The sequence below is a fragment of the Perissodus microlepis genome, chromosome 3, assembly GCF_051167445.1.
Source record: "Perissodus microlepis isolate ML-2025 ecotype Zambia chromosome 3, ASM5116744v1, whole genome shotgun sequence".
Taxonomy (NCBI): Eukaryota; Metazoa; Chordata; class Actinopteri; order Cichliformes; family Cichlidae; genus Perissodus; species Perissodus microlepis.
The window spans coordinates 17,615,616-17,634,940 of record NC_140463.1 but is presented as its reverse complement, the minus strand read 5'-3'; the positions used below and the strand labels follow the sequence as shown (position 1 = coordinate 17,634,940).

The window sequence follows — 19,325 nt, the reverse complement described above, 5'->3', positions numbered from 1 at the left end:
GTGCAGGTCTGCCATCTTAAGAAGCTCTTCTGATTGCTATAATCAACGACAAGTGTGATGATCAGCACAGGTGAGTTGGCCATGGGCGGGAGCCCACAATGAGCACCGCCACAGCAGGGGAGAGAGGGAGAGGGAGAGAACAAAAACAAAACATGTGTTGCCTAACACAGAGTTGACAGTTAATGTGAGGGTTGTATTGCTGAAGCCAGGGGTGCCCTAGAACTAGTGGAGTTTGAGTGGCTTTGAATATAAAGAAACAAATCTCCTTAGAATGGAGAGGACTAACGGCTCGGTGATGTGTGTAATGTCAGGGAGATGCTGCCCTAATAGAGCAGTGACGTGCAGGGCATGAGGCAGGGGTTCCGTTTTTAAACAGAGTTGCTGAGCAAAATCTGAATCGATTAAATTTTTGTTTGCTCCTGAATCAATCAAAATGGAGAGATAATAGTATTCAGAGTGAACAGAAACCTTGGCTGGTAATGTTAGGTGTGGAGGAGATTTGTCTTGAGCAGTGTTGGTCAAGTTACTTGAAAAAAGTAATCAGTAACTAATTACTGATTACTTCCCCAAAAAAGTAATCCCGTTACTTTACTGATTACTTATTTTCAAAAGTAATTAATTACTTAGTTACTTAGTTACATAGTTACTTTTAAAAACACGATTTACAACCTGAATAGGTGATAAAGCGATAGATCTTTCAGCTCAATTCTACTTTTTCTGCATAATCCATCATACAAAATGTAATCAAATGGAAAAGTCTCTTTTTTTAAACTTGTTTTATCAGTTTTAATCTTTTAACTTTATGCATCAAGCAAAAATTAAATTATATGCAACATTCTCTGACTTGAAGAAATTAGTTTAACATTTAAACCTATTTTCTGCACATTCCAGCACATAAAATAAAATTTTTTTTTGTGTTTACACTCAGTCTTTCAAATAGATGCAAGTAAAACACAGCAGAAAATAAATAAAATCAAAGACTCAGCGGTCCTGTTGCTCTATTTTCACCTGTATAGCAGGAGTAGGGTAGACGGAGGTGTGCTCTGGTGCAGGTGTGCCGCAGCGGTCAGTGGAAGGATACGGCAGCTTCTCTGTGAATTTCCCATTACGTTGTTGCGCACTCGGTGCTTGTTTAGGGGTTTTTTTCCGCTGTAAAAAGAAGTTTTCTTCCCACGCACAACGGACGTTAATGTTTTTGTCACTTTTTATGGAATCAAACTCAAAATAAGGTCAGTACTTCCACACTTTAAACGCTGCACGCTCATACTCTCTCCCGCACTCGATATATGATCCATTGTTGATCTGCACACAGCTGTTGTCACGAACGTCGCACTCGCTTACGTCACTGTCATGAGACATTCTCGCAAAAAAATCACGGTTTTAGTAACGCAGTAACGCAGCGTTCCTACAGGAAAGTAACAGTAATCTAATTACCGTTTTTGCGATAGTAATCGCTTACTTTACTCGTTACTTGAAAAAAGTAATCAGATTACAGTAACGCGTTACTGCCCATCTCTGGTCTTGAGTGAGTTCGCCCACCAGTACGCCTACCCTCACTGGTGGGCGTGGCCTTTTACTCTTGATGGGCAGGTGGCAACAACCTGCCTCAATTGTGGTTCCTTACGACCACTATATATATATATATATATATATGTATATATATATATATATACACACACATCTTCTCACTCTCCTCCACTGCTTTATCAGCAGAGCCATTGATGGCAACAAATCATTTCTTGCCCACATATGTTGCTGTTAATGCTTTACATTTCAACAATGGTTAAGTATAAAACATTTGGCTTTCAGATACTGAGCCTTTACAGAGATCTTTACAGAGATCTTTACAGAGATCTTTACTGCAAGTGTTCTTGTGTTTTAGGCCGTTGAATATCAAGTTAAATATGCTGCAAAATGCGAGAATTCATAGAATAAAAAGTCAGAATGTGTAGAACAGTTTTTTTTTTTATTTTTACTAATAAAATGTTTTCACATACTTGTATTAAACTACAGTTACAGAAAAAAATATTCACAAACGATTAATATTTTCACAAATATATTTAAATGGTAAATGGTAAAGGGCCTGTATTTGTATAGCGCTTTTACTAGTCCCCCCTAGGGACCCCAAAGCGCTTTACACACCCAGTCATCCACCCATTCACACACACATTCACACACTGGTGGAGGCAAGCTACAGTTGTAGCCACAGCTGCCCTGGGGCAGATTTAGAGCTGCAAACTTGCAATTTTTAAATATTTCATATTTATTTATTATTTTTACTACTTAGAACCACAACTCTGTTATTCCAACCTCTCAGATGAGTGAATACAAGTGCTCGTGTCATGATCCGGAGTGTTGGTGTTGTTTGGGGAATATTTTCTTACTCTTTTCAAAACTCAGGCCCTGCCTGTGGGTGAAGTTTTAAATCGGCCTCCATGTTCTGCTTGCTCCAAGTGTTTCCCTGTTTAATTTCGCCTTCTTTTTGTCTCCAGTTCCCTGCACGTCCAGATCATTATACACTCAACTCCGCTCTTATCTGGATTTCTTCTGACATTGGTCCTTCCCTCCGACCGACTGCCTATCCCAATCTTACCTGTCAGGAGCCGTCCCTTCCTGTGGAGAATCTGGGAACCCACCTGCCTGCTTTCCTACTCACTGCAACCATCCATCGCTCCAGAAAAGATCTCCCTCCCTTCAAAACCCAGATTAGCCAGCCTGCTAAGGAAGCAACCTTGCAGTACAACTCACCTGCACTGGAAATAATAAGGCTTTCCTCTGTCACAGTGGATCCAGCTTCTCAGAAGCTTCCTTGTGGTCACATTTTACAGCTCTTTATCTCTGTATTTAATGAAATCAGGCTGAGTTTCAAACAGCCGTGCCTTGAGTCTGCTTGTGGGTCCACTTTCACGCTGGCCTCTCGGCCCTGACAGCTTGACTGCCTCCTCTGAAATCATAAATTCACACACTGTGCTTTGACTTTTGCAGCACTTCTTAAGAGAGATGTGATGCAAAACTCACACTTGTAGCTGAAGGGGGACAGGGGGTGGTTAGGGGGTCTGTGGGGTTGAAGGCAAAGAGAATAGGAATGGAGGTCAGCCAATCAGAATTGATAACTGGCACGCATTGCGGCTCTTTGTGTGGTGTCTTTTCTGGGAGTGTCGATCAGAACAAGCAGCAGTCAATCAAATGCAGTCCAGTCATTTATTTAGTTGGCTCAGATATTTACACAGCACAGTAATGAAGGGCACAGTACAGGTTTTACAGTCTTTGTAATCTGTGAGTGTGCATTGAGCTTTGCTCTGAAAAGGAAATAAACAACACGAAATAACATTTAGATTCATGTCACGTCTGTAGGTTTATATAACAGTTATAATTATTTAAACTAAAACTCGTACACATATTTCTGTGTTAAACTAAGTAGATCCTAACTCTGACGTTACAGCGTTCACAAAGACAAACACAGTCCAACAGCACCATCTACTGACTACACAGGTTTACAGCAGAGTGATCATGTGACTCCACATTTGCACAAACATGACTATCAAGCTAGTTGCAAACTGTCTGTATCAGTGTTTCCATTCTGAAAGACGTGGAGACGTTTTACAAAATAAAATACATATGAAATAAAATAAACTAATAAATTATAACAATTTTAGATTCAAATATTTGTTAATAAAGCAATTCCAGATTCCCAACTTGTGAGGACAACATAAAGTTTATTAATATATTTTATATAACAAAATATATCTATAGTCTGAATGATTATAATCATCAATATTTAAAGACATGATTAGAGACAAAAATAAACCAATTCCAACTGTGAAACTGTATCTACAAGTAAGCTTAAGCTGCATTTATTAAAGGAAACATCCTGATTGAACTTCTTTTAAATGTAAAAACGCTGCAGATGTTTGCTAAAAGTAGATCCACAATGACTGCATCCTTGCATCTGTTTCCTTCCTCTCTAATATTAAAAGTAAGAATAATGATGATACAGTTAACAATAATTATAAAAACAGAACCTGCTTTTTCTTCAAACATGAAACCAATGACTAGTCACAAAACATTTCTGGCACAGAAATTTAAATTTTCATGAACACGAACAACAGTTTAGCTGAATGAAAATCATCGTGAGCAGTGGCAACCTCAACAGCTAAAGTCATGGAGGCTAAACACACATAAGATGGAGGGCCCCTCAAACAAAGTCAGTCATTAACTAGATAATAAATAATAAGATGTCAAAGTAGCAAAGATAAAGTGCGACTGACATGTGATCTCTGTGTGAACAAGAGACAAGGGAAACTGGAAACTAAAGCATGTTTTCAGCAAATTTCTGGCAATGACTTCTGTCTATTTCAGTTTAATAAACTCTGCAGTGTCTCCATCTCCATAAAGCCAAAGTCCAGCATAGAGCGGCTGAGTGAATGTGGTCTGGACTCTGTGGAGGAGAGTCATGGTTTCAGAAACACTGTAGAAAGACAGAATACCTGCTCTGTGATCCAGGTACACTCCTACTCTGGAGGACCGAGGACCTAAGAGGACAGTTTGGACATTATTGTGGAAAAATTTACATCTGTCCTTTTCACAACGTAATGCCCAAGATTTGTCATTGTATCCAAATTTGCATTCATCTGAGCGCCCTGCTCTTCTGATATTCTTGTATGCAACTGCTACATAAACCAGTTTTCCTCTCCACTCCACCTCCCAGTAACAACATCCAGTCAGACTTTCTCTACTCAGGACCTGCCAATAATATACGAATCTGTCTGGATGATCAGAATAAGACACTTTCTGTTTCATTACTTTTATTTTTCTGTTCCCCTCAGATAATAGCAGATATCTGTTTACTGTGTTTGGATCCAGTGTGATTTCATGTGAATATTTTAAGAATCCAGCTCTGGTCTTTGGCTCTGGTGGTGACAGTAAAACATCCACTTCAGTGACTGTCAGTGAGATGTTTGTCCATTCCTCTCTCAGAATGTCCTGTAGTTTATCTCTGGTCTCTGACACAGCTGCTGTCACATCCTCAAAGTAGCTCAGAGGACGAATATTGATGCTGGATGAGTGTGTAGACTCACTGAGTGCTGACAGTGAGGGGTAGTTGTGTAGAAACTGGTTGTGATCCTCTGTGTGTGAGAGCTGCTCCAGCTCGCCGTCTTTCCTCTTCAGCTCAGCGATCTCCTGCTCCAGCTTCTCCTGAAGCTCTTTGACTCGACTCACTTCAGTTTCCTGCTGGGATCTGACCTGCTGCTTCACATCAGAGCTTCTTTTCTGGAGGAGACGGATCAGCTCAGTGAACATCTTCTCACTGTCCTCCACTGCTTTATCAGCAGAGCCATTGATGGCCTCCACCTCCTGTTGAAGCAGCTTCACATCTTTCTCTCGCTCCTGGATTCTCTGCTGGATGTTTAGTCGTCTCACCTCGAGCTCCTTCTGCTTCTCAGTCCTTTCTGCTGCAGCTGGGACTGTTTCATGGCCTTTATGTTCATCCATTGTGCAGAGATAACAGATACTCTGCTGATCAGTACGACAGAAAATCTTCATCACCTCATCATGACGAGAGCAGATGTTCTCCTGGAGCTTCTTGGAGGGGGCCACCAGCTTGTGTTTCTTTAATGGAGCTGCATCATAGTGAGGTTGGAGGTGTTCCTCACAGTAAGAGGCCAGACAGACTAAACAGGACTTGATGGCTTTCAGTTTTTTTTCAGTGCAGACATCACAGATCACATCTTCAGGTCCAGCATAGCAGTGATCAGCTGGAGCGGCTTGTCCAGTCTTCTTCAGCTGCTCCACTAAAGCTGCTAACATGACATTTTTCTCCAGGACAGGCCTCGGTGTGAAAATCTTCCTGCACTGAGGGCAGCTGTGGATTCCCTTCCTGTCCTCTTGATCCCAGAAACTTTTAATACAGTTCATGCAGCAGCTGTGTCCACAGGGAATAGTCACCGGATCCTTCAGTAGATCCAAACAGATGGAACAAGAAATTGTTTCTCTGTTCAGCTGAACTCCTTTCTGCGCCATTTCTCCTCTCAGTGTCAGCGACAGAGTAGTTTCAGTTATAAGGAAGAGAAACTCACACAGAGCTCTGATCTCAACAACATGTTTCTGCAGTGAATGGAGCCTGTCAGCTCTTACACGTCACCACATGTTGATTACACCCATCTTCAAAGTGCAGATCTGAAGGGGAGGGAACGACAAATGAGAGAAGAGGTGAAAAGGGAAGAGCTTTCAGGCTTTAACTGAATCTATGAGGAAGAGCAGTTTAAAGCAGACAAATGGTGTACAAAGAAATTATGGTTATCATTACTAACTAATGAAAACCATTAGTTACTAACGATAACCATTAGTTACTAATGGTTACCATTAGTTACTAATGGTTACCATTAGTTATCATTAGTTACTATCATTAGTAACTAATGATAACCCAAAGAAATACTTTTTATATGGAACAAAATCTGAGAGGGGCGAATTGTCTTTTTCCACACCAAAGGATTCAGTGGATGGGATATGGATGGGAGTAGAGTTAAATATATCAGATAAAAACAAGAACAAAGAATTTCAGCAAAGCACGACAGGAAATACTCTGAGCAGACGTAAGCATAATTATTTCCACACACAACAAAGGGGGGGAGAAGGCAGGCCACCACCTGTGGAACATGAGGGACTTATTACATAAACATAACATTGTTGAAAACAACTTAATAAAGGTTTTGCCACACTACACTAAGCCTTTAATAATAGTTGTTTTTCTTTTGTTAGTCAGGAGGATTGTTTGTTGTTTTCTTGAGTGTCAGAGTTCCTCATATTTCAGTGGGGGCTCATACGATGTAAGGACAAAGAAGATGTAAGGTCTTTAAACCAAAAATGGCTGGAGAGTGTGGGATTATAATATTATTTTATGCCATGTTAGACCCCTAATTAAAGATTGTGAATTATTATGTAGTTTTAGTTTGCATTATTCTCCTGAATTAGAAGAAGGTGATAACTATTACATTTGTTAAACTGATTTGCATTACATTAGACTGCTGATTTATTGTGAATGAATGATATTGTTTTATGATGCATTATACTGCTGAGTTATAAGAAATACTGTTCGCAGAAAGTCATCGCCTTATTTGTCTGATTAGAAGAGAACAGAACATACTGGAGAGGTTTTCTGCCCCATCTCAGCAGGAGCAGATAAACGGGGAGCCAAGGTCGTAGCTTAGGCGCCGTGTGAGAGAAAGAATGTGAATGTTTAGGCTTTTATGATTAGGTGGGGGCCACTAGAGGCTATAAGAGTTTGATCAATGCTCCACCATTTTGAGATCTGATGCTGTCTGCGTACGGTGTCCATCTTCCACGCGTGTGATCATTGTGACCAGTGTTGTTATTTTGGTTTTTCCTCTTGTATCCATCCCCAATATTTGAATCCGTAACAAGAGGTTGAATTACTGGAAGCCAGAGGCGGAGGCAGACATTTGATACACCCGGGGCTTAGCCCTAAAGGGTAGTATGCATGTGGGATTGGGGGGGGGGGGGGGGTTGGAAATGACTGAAAGATTAATAGGCTCTGTTTTGAGAATGACAAAAAAGAATGACATCATATAGGGAAAAATATATATCACATATGCAGGACACCTTAAACTAGTTTTTTAATTAAGCAGCAAGGCAGAACAAAGTCAGGGCTGTATCAAGACACGAGGACTAAACCCCAATTCATCCAGACCCAGAACTGATCTGGAATTAAAACAGGACTACAACAGTTCAAAATCAGGACTACTTAGGATTTAACCAAGACAGAACCAGAACTAGATGATAGCAGCACTAAAAATCATCATAGACCTGCACTACACTTATTTTTTAATTCTACCAAAGTCCACTATTTAGATTGAGAAAAGTTTATATAATTATTTAGCCTTGTTGTGCAAACAAGCCTGCATAACTTAATAAATGTAGAATTTGAAAAATAACAAACCTAAAAAGAAACACTAGGTACGAGATACATGTGTACCTATGATACGGTGATACTTTTGGTAAACAACCATTTGACTAACATGTGTGTCTCACCTGCTCTTGTTCCCTCTCTGTTCTGTCCTCATTCTCCTCTCTCTCCCTCTCTGTTCCTCTCTCGCCCTCTCTGTTCCTCTCTCTCCCTCTTTGTGCTGACAATCAAGCCAAACACCAACATCATCAAATATACAGTTGAAACCAGATATTTACATAATCTTCAGATAAAAACACTTTTTTAACTGTAACATCAAATCAGACTAAATGTTTATTTTTTTAGGTTGATAAATATAAAAAACACATTTGTTAACTTTAAGAGTAAAGAGAGAAATTGTCTGTATTTCTTAATTGTAAATGGCACCAAATTGTATTCAAAATTGAGCCACACTTATGGAGCTCCACAATTCTTTTCCTGGTGTTTTGGTTTATATCAAAACACAGGCTCTGTGTTTTGCCTTATATGCATCCACAGCTGTGCCACCAATTTACTCACATGGACTCTACTAACCTATCAGAAGCTTCTTCAGCTCAGAATGGAATCGTCTGGAGTTTTCTTATTAATTAACAATAAACTTAGTGTATATGTGCTCCTAAATGTGGACAAAATTGTTGGTACCCCTCAGTCAATGAAAGAAAAACTCACAATGGTCATAGAAATAAATTAAATAATTGTGAGTTTTTCTTTCATTGACCGAAGGGTACCAACAATTTTGTCCACATCTGTAGGTAAGGGTAGGGACGTACATCGACTGGTAAATTGAGAACTTCACTTTTACACTTAGCTACATCTTCACCACAACAGACTGGTACAGCACCCGCATCACTGCAGCCGCAGCACCAATCTGTCGGTCGATCTCCAGCTATCTTCTCCCATCACTCGTGAACAAGACCCCGAGATACTTAAACTCCTCTACTTGGAGCAGGGACTCGTCCCTGACCCAAAGTGAGCACTCCACTCTTTTCCGGCTGAATACCATGGCCTGAGATTTCGAGGTGCTGATTCTCAGTCCCACCATTTCACACTTGGCTGTGAACTGTTCTAGTGCAAGCATTAGGCGATCACCTGATGAACAACAGAACCACATCAATTGCGAAAAGCAGAAATGAGATTCTGAGACCTCTGAAACCTTCAGCCACTTGAAAATGCATATAAATTCTGTCCTTTAAAATTACGCACAGAATCAGTAACAAAGTGCAGTCCTGTGAGAATCTATCACCCACCGGAACTTGTATAAGGATCAAATGGCCCGTAACAATGGCCCAGAGACCACTCTTGAAACACCTCCCACAGGACACTTCGAGGGCCACAATCAAATGCCTTCTCCAAGTAAGGGTAAAAACCTGGTCCCGTGTTCCACGACCAGGACGAAAACCTCATTGTTCCTCCTGTATCTGAGGTTCGACTAATGGACGGACTCTCATTTCCAGCACCGTGGCATAGACTTTTTCAGGGAGATTGAGGAGTGTGATCCCCCTATAGTTGGAACACAACCTCCAGTGCCTCTTCTTAAAGATGGGAACCACCACTCAGGTCTGCTAATCCAGAAGTATCGCCCCTGATCTTCATGCAACAATGTAGAGGCGTGTCAACCAAGACAGCCCTATAATGTCCAGAGCCTTCAGGGACTCAGGGCAAACTTTATCCTCCCCAGGGGCCCTGCCACCAAGGAGGTGTTTAAGGGTGACCTCACCCCTGCAGTTAGATGAGCTATCCCCCTCATTCCCAGACTACTTGTTCTATGGGAGACTTACCAGTTTCATTTCACAGCACGACAATGTTCTTAGTCGAAGTCAGTAGCACTTCACCCACACTATACACAGTGCAGGTAGAGCACCATTTTCTCATCCTTAGTTACCTGATGGTTTGCCAGAATCTCTTCGAATCCAAAAGACTTTTTCCATGGCTCTCCAAACTGTGAGCCACTGCCTGAGCCCCATTCTACTTGTACTGTCTGTACATATCAGCTGCCTTCAAAGTCTCACAGGCTAACTGTCATGTTTCGGCTGTGTGCACGAGACACAACCTAAGAGCTAATCCCTCACCAAGAATAACTGAAACAGATCTATAATAATAATAATAATAATAATAATAATAATAATAATAAACAAAGCACCGGAACATCAGAAAATAATCCATAATGCAAAAATAAAACCAAAATATAAGAAACTCAAAATGCTGGGTCAACACTGACCCAGAACCATGACAACAATGAGACACAGAAGGAGAGCACAACTGGGGGAAATCAGAACTGACGAGACAAGGAAGCAAAGTAGGATACACTCACATGAGACACAGACCTTCAAAGTAAAACAGGAAGTAGCACAGACGCAGACTCGACTAGGGGAGACAGAGCAACTAAGAAACACAGAACAACAACAAAGAGACAGAGGGCAGCTACTAAATACTCAGAAAACTAAACAGAATACAAGAAAGCCAAACTAAGATGCTAGACCAGGCATGGGCAAACTACGGCCCGGGGGCCACAAACGTTTTGATCCGGCCCGCCAAACTTGAAAAAAATTTAATAAATTAACCTTGTTAATGTTTTATTTCCCCTGCAATTGTGATGTTTCCTCACTAGATGGCGCACTCTAGATATATTGGCTTTGTTGAAGTGAAGCGTAGGCCTATTACTCCACGTTTGCACTTTACCCTGTGACCCACCGCCCCTCTATGAAGATGAGCGGACCCAAGAAAAGGAAAGTGGACAGAGAATGTCGAGTGTTCAAAAAGGAGTGGACAGCTAAATATTTTTTCACTGAACACCGATCATCTGCTGTTTGCCTGATATGCCAAGAAACTGTGGCGGTTTTTAAAGAGTATAATATTAGCCGTCACTTTGCCACAAAGCACGCTAATTGTGCTAGCAAGCTCTCAACAAAAGAACGGGAAGCTGCTGCTGAGAAGTTGGCAGCTAATTTGAAGGCTCAGCAAAGTTTTTTTCACCGTCAAACTGCCATTCAAGAGTCAAGTACCAAGGCCAGTTTTATGCTTTTATTCAAAATAGCAAAGGCCAGCAAACCACTGTCAGAGGGCGAGTTTTTAAAAGAATGTATGGTAGAGACAGCAGGTATTTTGTGCCCGGAGACCAAAGACAAATTTGAGAAAATCAGTTTATCACGGCGGACAGTGACTCGCCGTGTAGAACTAATAGATGAAGATATCACCAGCATATTAAACAAAAAGGCGAAGTCATTCACTTTTTATTCTTTAGCACTGGATGAAAGCAACGATGTCAAAGACACTGCTCAGCTCATCATTTTTATCCGAGGAATCAACGGAACCTTTGAAATAACGGAGGAGTTTTTGACAATGGAGTCTCTGAAAGGACAAACACGGGGAGAGGAGTTGTTTGAACGGGTGTCTGCTGCCATCGAAAACATGAAGCTTCCCTGGAGTAAGCTTGTTAACGTCACCACAGATGGATCTCCGAATTTAACGGGAAAAAACGTTGGCCTGCTGAGGAGAATCCAGAATAAAGTGAAAGATGAAAACCCTGACCAGGATGTCATTTTCCTCCACTGCATCCTCCACCAGGAATCTCTATGTAAATCGGTGTTACAGCTGAATCATGTTGTGAATCCTGTGGTGAAACTTGTCAACTTCATACGCGCACGGGGACTTCAGCACCGTCAGTTCATTGCGTTCCTGGAGGAAACTGATGCGGATCACCAGGACCTGCTTTATCACTCCCGTGTCCGCTGGTTGAGTTTGGGCAAAGTGTTTCAACGAGTGTGGGAGCTCAAAGAGGAGATTGGCGTGTTTTTGGAGTGGCAGGGGAAGACTGATGAATTTCCTGAGCTGAGCAACAAGAGCTGGATGTGTGACTTTGCGTTTGCTACGGACGTATTTTCACACTTGAATGAGCTCAACGTGAAACTGCAGGGGAAGGAGCAGTTTGTGCATGACATGCACACAAACGTGAAAGCCTTCAAATCCAAGCTGGCTTTATTCTCCAGGCAGATTTTGAACAAGTCATTCACTCATTTTCCTACACTAGCCACGCTGAAAGAGGCCGGAGCAAAAGTAAAGAAACACAGTGAGTCACTGGATGCACTGCACGGAGAATTCTGCCGTCAGTTTTTGGATTTCGATAAAATTGACAAGTCACTTCAATTGGTGGCCTTTCCTCTGTCACAAGACCCCGAAACAGCTCCAGAGGAGCTTCAGCTCGAACTCATCGACCTTCAGTCCGACCCTGCCTTAAAAGAGAAGTTCAGCGCTCTGAAACTAAATGACTTCTATGCTTCACTCAATGATGCCGCGTTTCCAAATCTAAGGCGAAAAGCGCAGATGATGTTGGCTTTGTTCGGCTCTACCTTCGTGTGTGAACAGACATTCAGCGTCATGAACATCAACAAAGCCAGCCACAGATCCAAGTTAACAGACCTACACCTCAGATCCATCCTGAGAATCGCCACAACAAAACTAACTCCAGACTTTGATGCGCTGGCTAAAAAAGGAGACCAACAACACTGCTCCCATTAAAATGTGTGCGTCTCCGTGATACGCACGTTGTTAAAATGAACAGTGCGCGCAGATCAAATATAACGCTTCACAGACTGACTTGCTGCAACTGTTTCGTTCTTGCACTGGTCGTTGTTGACTTTTGGCACCGGGGAAACAAATTGAATAAAAGGAACAGGACAAGTACATCTGCATCTCCTACCGTTTTTGAAAAAAAAAAAAAAGAGTCAGGAGGAGAGTGATGTGATATCCTCAAGGATAACAGAACTTTCAGTACTTTAAAATAAAATGTTCATTTATTTGATTTTCAGAGTTTAAAGACTCATTTCGAAGTCAGAGATTTTATTGTAATGCTTTTCTTCATTTTCATTGGAAATTAAAGCACATGTTTTCTCCATATCCCAAGATGTGTATTTTTCCCCCAATGAGGTGATGTTTTCAAAGCATGCCATCTATCTGCTCCTGTTCCGGTCCCTTTGTCAAATGTTAGAACTCAATGTGGCCCACGAATCAAAAAGTTTGCCCACCCCTGTGCTAGACTATAGAATAAACTGGGGCAACAAGGAACTAAGATCATAATACAAAAACTCAGAGATACAAGAAACTCAAAACACTGGGTCACCGACCCAGAACCATGACACTAACCAAGCTAAACAGGACTCCTTCTCCAACCTGGTTGTTCACTTCACCTGTGGTATCCACCATTTGGTTTGAGGTTGCCAAGAGGCACCAACAACCTTGTGGCTGCAGCTCAGTGCAGCGGCTTCAGCAACGAAGTGCTGAACATTGTCCACTCAATGTCCCCAGCTTCCATCCGAATGCTGTTGAAGCTCTGCCAGAGGTGTGCATTGAAGATCTCATCGACCAGGGCCTCTGCCAGGCGTTCCCAGTGCACCCTTACTACACGTTTAGGTGCACCAGATTTGTCCAGCATCCTCCCACGCCACCTGGTCCAACTCGCCACCAAGTGGTGATCAGTTAACAGCTCAGCCCCTCACTTTACCAGAGTGTCAAGGACATATGGCCGCATGTCTGGTGATATGATTACAAAATCAATCCTGGTCCCATGTGCACCTATGGACACCCTTGTGTTCAAACATGATGTTCCTTATTGACAAAATGTAATTTGCACAAAAAATCCAACAACAAAACACTACTTGGGTTCAGATCTGGGAGGCTGCTAATCCCAATAACGCTTCTGCAGTTCTCTCTGCCGTTGCCCACATGAGTGTTGAAGTCTCCCTTTAGGACAACAAAGTCCCCAGGTGGAGGACTGTCAAGCACCCCGCCCAGGGACTCCAAGAAGGTTGGGTACTCTGAATTGTCATTCAGCATATAAGTGCAGACGACAGTCAGGGCTCATTCCCCAACCCGAAGGTGCAGGGCACAAACCCACTCCAGCCTGTTGCCTCTCACCAAGTGCAACTCCAGACTAAGACAGAGTCAAGCCCCTCTCCAGGAGGCTGGTTCCACAGCCCAAGCAGTCCTTTGAGGTGACCCTAACTATATCTAGCAAGAGCCTTTCAACCCCAGCTGATCCCTTTCGAATCAATCTTTGTCTGGTTCCTCAACAAGGAGAACGTTCCCATAGGAGACCCTACCAGGGGCCAAAAGCACCCTGAAAACATAGCCCCTGGGATCCCTGGGTCACACACACCATTCCACCACAATAAGGTAGCGATTCCTGGAGGAGTAGTGAAGTGTATTCATATATTTTTAAAAAATCATGAAACAATGAGTGATGTTCTCGATTACTATTTTTATGATGATTAAAGTTTAAATCCATTCGAATAAAAACAAATGTCTGTTTACAAATTGAGAACAATTTCATCAGTCTCTGGCATAAAGGAAAGGCCCATGCATGTGGAAGAGAAACCACATCAAAACACATCAAAAAAAAATATTCCGGTAAAATCTTGAGCACAGAGAAGTTTAAATTTATTAAACAAGAGTAGTAATAGCCACATGGTTCCTCAGAATGAGGAAGACACATCACTCAAAGTCGGTTATTAACAAAAAAACAAAAACAAATAATGAATGTATAATGTCAATGTTGCACCAATAAAATGTGACAGGTGATCTCTGAGCAGAGATGAAAAAGAAGAGAGTTCTCAGCAATGATGATGAAGACCAAATAAAGTGGAAATTAAAACACATTTTAAACAACTGTTTCTTAATGACTATTTCAATTTAATCAACTCTGCAGTGGCTCCGTAATTTGAAAGCCGAAGTCCAGCATAGAGCGGCTGAGTGAATGTGGTCTGGACTCTGTGGAGGAGAGTCATGGTTTCAGAGACGCTGTAGAAAGACAGAATACCTGCTCTGTGATCCAGGTACACTCCTACTCTGGAGGACCGAGGACCTGAAACTGGAGTTTGGACTTTGTTGAAGGAAAAATCATAACTGTTTTTATCACAACGTAATGCCCAAGATTCAACATTTCCTCCAAAAACACATTCATCTGAGTAAAATGCTCTGCTGATATTTTTATATGCAACTGCTACACAGACTGCTGCCCCTCTCCACTCCACCTCCCAGTAACAACGTCCAGTCAGACCCTCTCTACTCAGGGCCTGACACCATCCATTGAATCTGTCTGGATGATCAGAATAAGACTGTTCTTGTTTCATCGATGTTACTTTTCTTTTCCCCTCAGATAATAACTACGGTGGCCCCTAGAGACAAAGCACGTACAAACTCCAACACACTTGCAAACTCCAAAACACTTGCAAACTCCAACACACTTGCAAACTCCAAAACACATGCAAACTCCAAAACACTTGCAAACTCCAAAACACGTACAAACTCCAAAACACGTACAAACTCCAAAACACTTGCAAACTCCAAAACACTTGCAAAATCCAAAACGCATGCAAACTCCAAAACACGTGCAAACTCCAAAACACATGCAAATTCCAAAACACAACGGAAGTGCTCCAGGACACTAGGGGCAGTGTTGAGCTCGATTTGCAAAATAAACTGCAAGTTTGTCTGTATGGGACGGTCTAGTCTCCGTTGCGCTTCCCAGGTTGCCTAGCAACCATGATACTAACCGCTGGAAACGTGTCATACAACTTTGTTTGACAGAAATGAAGGAGAACATATTTTGTTCATTTGTTTGTTTGTTTCTACAAGAGCTTTGTGTGATTTGATAAGTATCTGAGGCTGAGACCACAGGACAGTAAAACATGATTTTTGGGCTTCATTTCTGTACTGAACAGTCATTTAAGATTAGCTAGTAAATAACAATTAGCTAATGTTGTTCATGAGACTAAAGTCATATCACTTTGGTAATGTAAATATAATATGGCCAATATTATAGTTATTATATTAATCAATATTAGCTATTACAGCAGTGAACATGAACTCTGTGTCAAATACTGAGCCTCAGTACAGATTCAAGTTGCAGTTATTTATATGTCTTATCACCTTAAATCTTCACTCAAAGACAAGTGTCTTTGACAGTGCATATATAGGTGTATCATATATAAGAGACAAATGTTGTTCCTTCAGTATGTTGGCATTACTAAATTTGGCTCATTGCTTACATATATTTATAAAAAGAAAATGTACAAGCTGTGATAACTGTTTCTGATAGAATGAAGAGTAGACTGATATATTAAATATTCCTTTATTGGGTGAGAAAATCAGACCATGTCATAACTGCTTTAAGTCATACAGAATAGATATCAGAGCCTTAAACAGGCTGACTTCTGCTTAATGGGTCAAACTGGGCAGAAAGTATACAAACACATAACATCCTTATAAAATATGATGTAACACTATAGATCAACTTACCTCAGAATATATAAAGCATATAAACAATTACAGCAATATGATGCAACAAACACAGCAGTGCTACTAATCCAAAATACTCAAAGCTTCATAGAACTGAAACAAACATTTATTTTTAGGTCCATTCTGCTGCTGATACATACTTTAGGTTTCTGAATATTAAACTTGTTGCTGCCTTTCATAGTGTGTAACTTGAAGGCCCTGAGTACTTTCTCCCACACTGAAAACACTGGAATGATAAAACTATTTGAACATTACCTAATAAGACTGATTCAGGACAGACAATTAGTTATGTTAAACGTCCCTAGCAGTCCTTCACAAACAGTCTGTCTATTCTCTCCATCTGTCAGCTGCTGCTGGCTCTTCCTCCTCCTCTTCCTCACACACTGCTGAGTTTGTCCTGGTGGATCATCAGGGGTGCAAAGCCTCACAGATGATGTGCAGCAGTGGGTCCCTCAGTCTGTCCTCACTCTGGACACTTGCAGTTGTCACACATGGAAATCAAATCTGTGATAAGCTGCAGGATTCAAACACAAGTGTAACTTATAAATACATGTTCATACTTTTATTACACAATCAGAGAGAAAGAAAAAGAGAGAGAGTGAAGGACAGACAGACAGGTGACAGTCTCAGGTGTATACACTGCTACAAAACAGCACAAAAGAAGGAGGATTGTGTTATTACGAAACAAGAAGAGTTCCCAGATGGTACAGTGGACACATGTGTGACTGCCGTGATTAAAGCATCTTTCTTTCAGCTTAACGAGTGAACCGTCAGCTCGTTCAACACACGTTAAAGTCCGTTTGGCTCGACACCACCGAACAGAGGCAGCAATATAACATAGCTAACATTAACAGTGCAGTGAATCCTGCTTGTGCCGTGATATTCAGGACTGCAAACCGAGCAGCATCACTGACTTTCAGCCTGTTGTGTTTGTGGATATATGACTGACTTTAATTATCCATAAAATCATCAGATTCTCTGTAAGATTAAAGTCAACTATTGAACGGCGTATATTTTGAAGTAAAGGCTTTAAAACCAAGTTAGTACAAACATCACTAATGTCACATAACTTTCCCGACATGTGGCCAATCAGTAATGTTTTAATGTTCTTCATTATAAAAACATTTACGCATAAATAAGTGACATAATATTCAGTACTTACTTCTGAAAGTTTACTCTTCGGCGGCTCCGCTTCCGCCGTTTTTTTCGGCAAAATTATCCACACCACCGCCGCGCTATGAAATCTGGGATATGTTGGGCCATGAAGGCTACACAGACCCATCCTTAAAATTCAGGGAAATTAAGGACGCATTTGAGGGCCGCATTTCGAGCAGCCTTTGAATTGGGACAGCCTTCGTCGTGTCGCTGTGACGTAATCGGCCTTAAAATGCGGCCTTTAAGGCTGCAGACCCTGAATTGGGATACAGCCCAAATCCGGTCATTGGTACTTCCTGGCTTGTGTAGTTACTAGGTAACAAAAGCTCAACACTGCCCCTAGCGTCCTGGAGCACTTCCGTTGTGTTTTGGAGTTTGCATGTGTTTTGGGGTTTGTACGTGCTTTGTCTCAAGGGGCCACCGTAAATAACAGATGTGTGTTTGCTGTGTTTGGATCCAGTGTGATTTCACGTGAATATTTTAAGAATCCAGCTCTGGTCTTTGGCTCTGGTGGTGACAGTAAAACATCCACTTCAGTGACTGTCAGTGAGATGTTTGTCCATTCCTCTCTCAGAATGTCCTGTAGTTTATCTCTGGTCTCTGACACAGCTGCTGTCACATCCTCAAAGTAGCTCAGAGGACAAATATTGATGCTGGATGAGTGTGTAGACTCACTGAGTGCTGACAGTGAGGGGTAGTTGTGTAGAAAATGGTTGTGATCCTCTGTGTGTGAGAGCTGCTCCAGCTCGCCGTCTTTCCTCTTCAGCTCAGCGATCTCCTGCTCCAGCTTCTCCTGAAGCTCTTTGACTCGACTCACTTCAGTTTCCTGCTGGGATCTGACCTGCTGCTTCACATCAGAGCTTCTTTTCTGGATGAGACGGATCAGCTCAGTGAACATCTTCTCACTGTCCTCCACTGCCTTATCAGCAGAGCCATTGATGGCCTCCACCTCCTGTTGAAGCAGCTTCACATCTTTCTCTCGCTCCTGGATTCTCTGCTGGATGTTTAGTCGTCTCACCTCGAGCTCCTTCTGCTTCTCAGTCCTTTCTGCTGCAGCTGGGACTGTTTCATGGCCTTTATGTTCATCCATTGTGCAGAGATAACAGATACTCTGCTGATCAGTACAACAGAAAATCTTCATCACTTCATCATGACGAGAGCAGATGTTCTCCTGGAGCTTCTTGGAGGGGGCCACCAGCTTGTGTTTCTTTAATGGAGCTGCATCATAGTGAGGTTGGAGATGTTTCTCACAGTAAGAAATTAAACAGACTAAACAGGATTTGATGGCTTTCAGCTTCCTCCCAGTGCAGACATCACAGGCCACATCTTCAGGTCCAGCATAGCAGTGATCAGCTGGAGCAGCTTGGAGTCCAGTCTTCTTCAGCTGCTCCACTAAAGCTGCTAACATGGTGTTTTTCTCCAGGACAGGCCTCGGTGTGAAAGTCTTCCTGTACTGAGGGCAGCTGTAGATTCCCTTCCTGTCCTCTTCATCAAAGTGGGTTTGAATACAGTTCATGCAGTAGCTGTGTCCACAGGCTGTAGTCACCGGATCCTTCAGTAGATCCAAACAGATCGAACAAGAGAAGGTTCGCTGAACTCCTTTCTGCGCCATTTCTCCTCTCAGTGTCAGTGACTGTGTGAGTTTATCTTCCTTATAACTGAAACTAGTCTGAGCTCTGATCTCAACAACATGTTTCTGCAGTGAATGGAGCCTGTCAGCTCTTACACGTCACCACATGTTGGTTACACCCATCTTCAAAGTGCAGATCTGAAGGTGAGGGAACGAGGAAACACATGGACAGAGAGGAGGTGCTGTGTTTAAGAGCAGGAAGAAGAGGGAGTTGAAATTGTTAAATACAAGTGAAACTGTTCTTAGAACATGTGGACAAACTGGATCTGCTGTGTTTAAGGTGAA

The 19,325-nt window shown here is 41.9% G+C and overlaps 3 protein-coding genes across 3 annotated transcripts; 1 reads left to right on the top strand and 2 right to left on the bottom strand.

Moving 5' to 3' along the window:
• Positions 1-3,187: 3,187 nt before the first annotated feature.
• On the bottom strand, positions 3,188-6,145 carry LOC146390265 (tripartite motif-containing protein 16-like). The gene has a single exon (XM_084923313.1). The coding sequence runs from the start codon at positions 6,019-6,021 to the stop codon at positions 4,351-4,353; it is 1,671 nt and encodes a 556-aa protein (XP_084779439.1). The 5' UTR covers positions 6,022-6,145; the 3' UTR covers positions 3,188-4,350.
• Positions 6,146-9,244: 3,099 nt separating this feature from the next.
• Positions 9,245-12,478, top strand: LOC146390264 (general transcription factor II-I repeat domain-containing protein 2A-like). The gene is made up of 3 exons (XM_084921083.1): positions 9,245-9,316; positions 9,418-9,520; positions 11,205-12,478. The coding sequence occupies exons 1-3, from the start codon at positions 9,245-9,247 to the stop codon at positions 12,476-12,478; spliced, it is 1,449 nt and encodes a 482-aa protein (XP_084777209.1).
• Positions 12,479-14,637: 2,159 nt separating this feature from the next.
• LOC146390263 (tripartite motif-containing protein 16-like) lies at positions 14,638-19,106 on the bottom strand. The gene is made up of 2 exons (XM_084923314.1): positions 17,832-19,106; positions 14,638-15,120 (listed from the first exon to the last, which is right to left on the bottom strand). Exons 1-2 carry the CDS (start codon positions 19,020-19,022, stop codon positions 14,638-14,640), a joined length of 1,674 nt encoding a protein of 557 aa, XP_084779440.1. The 5' UTR covers positions 19,023-19,106.
• Positions 19,107-19,325: the final 219 nt, after the last annotated feature.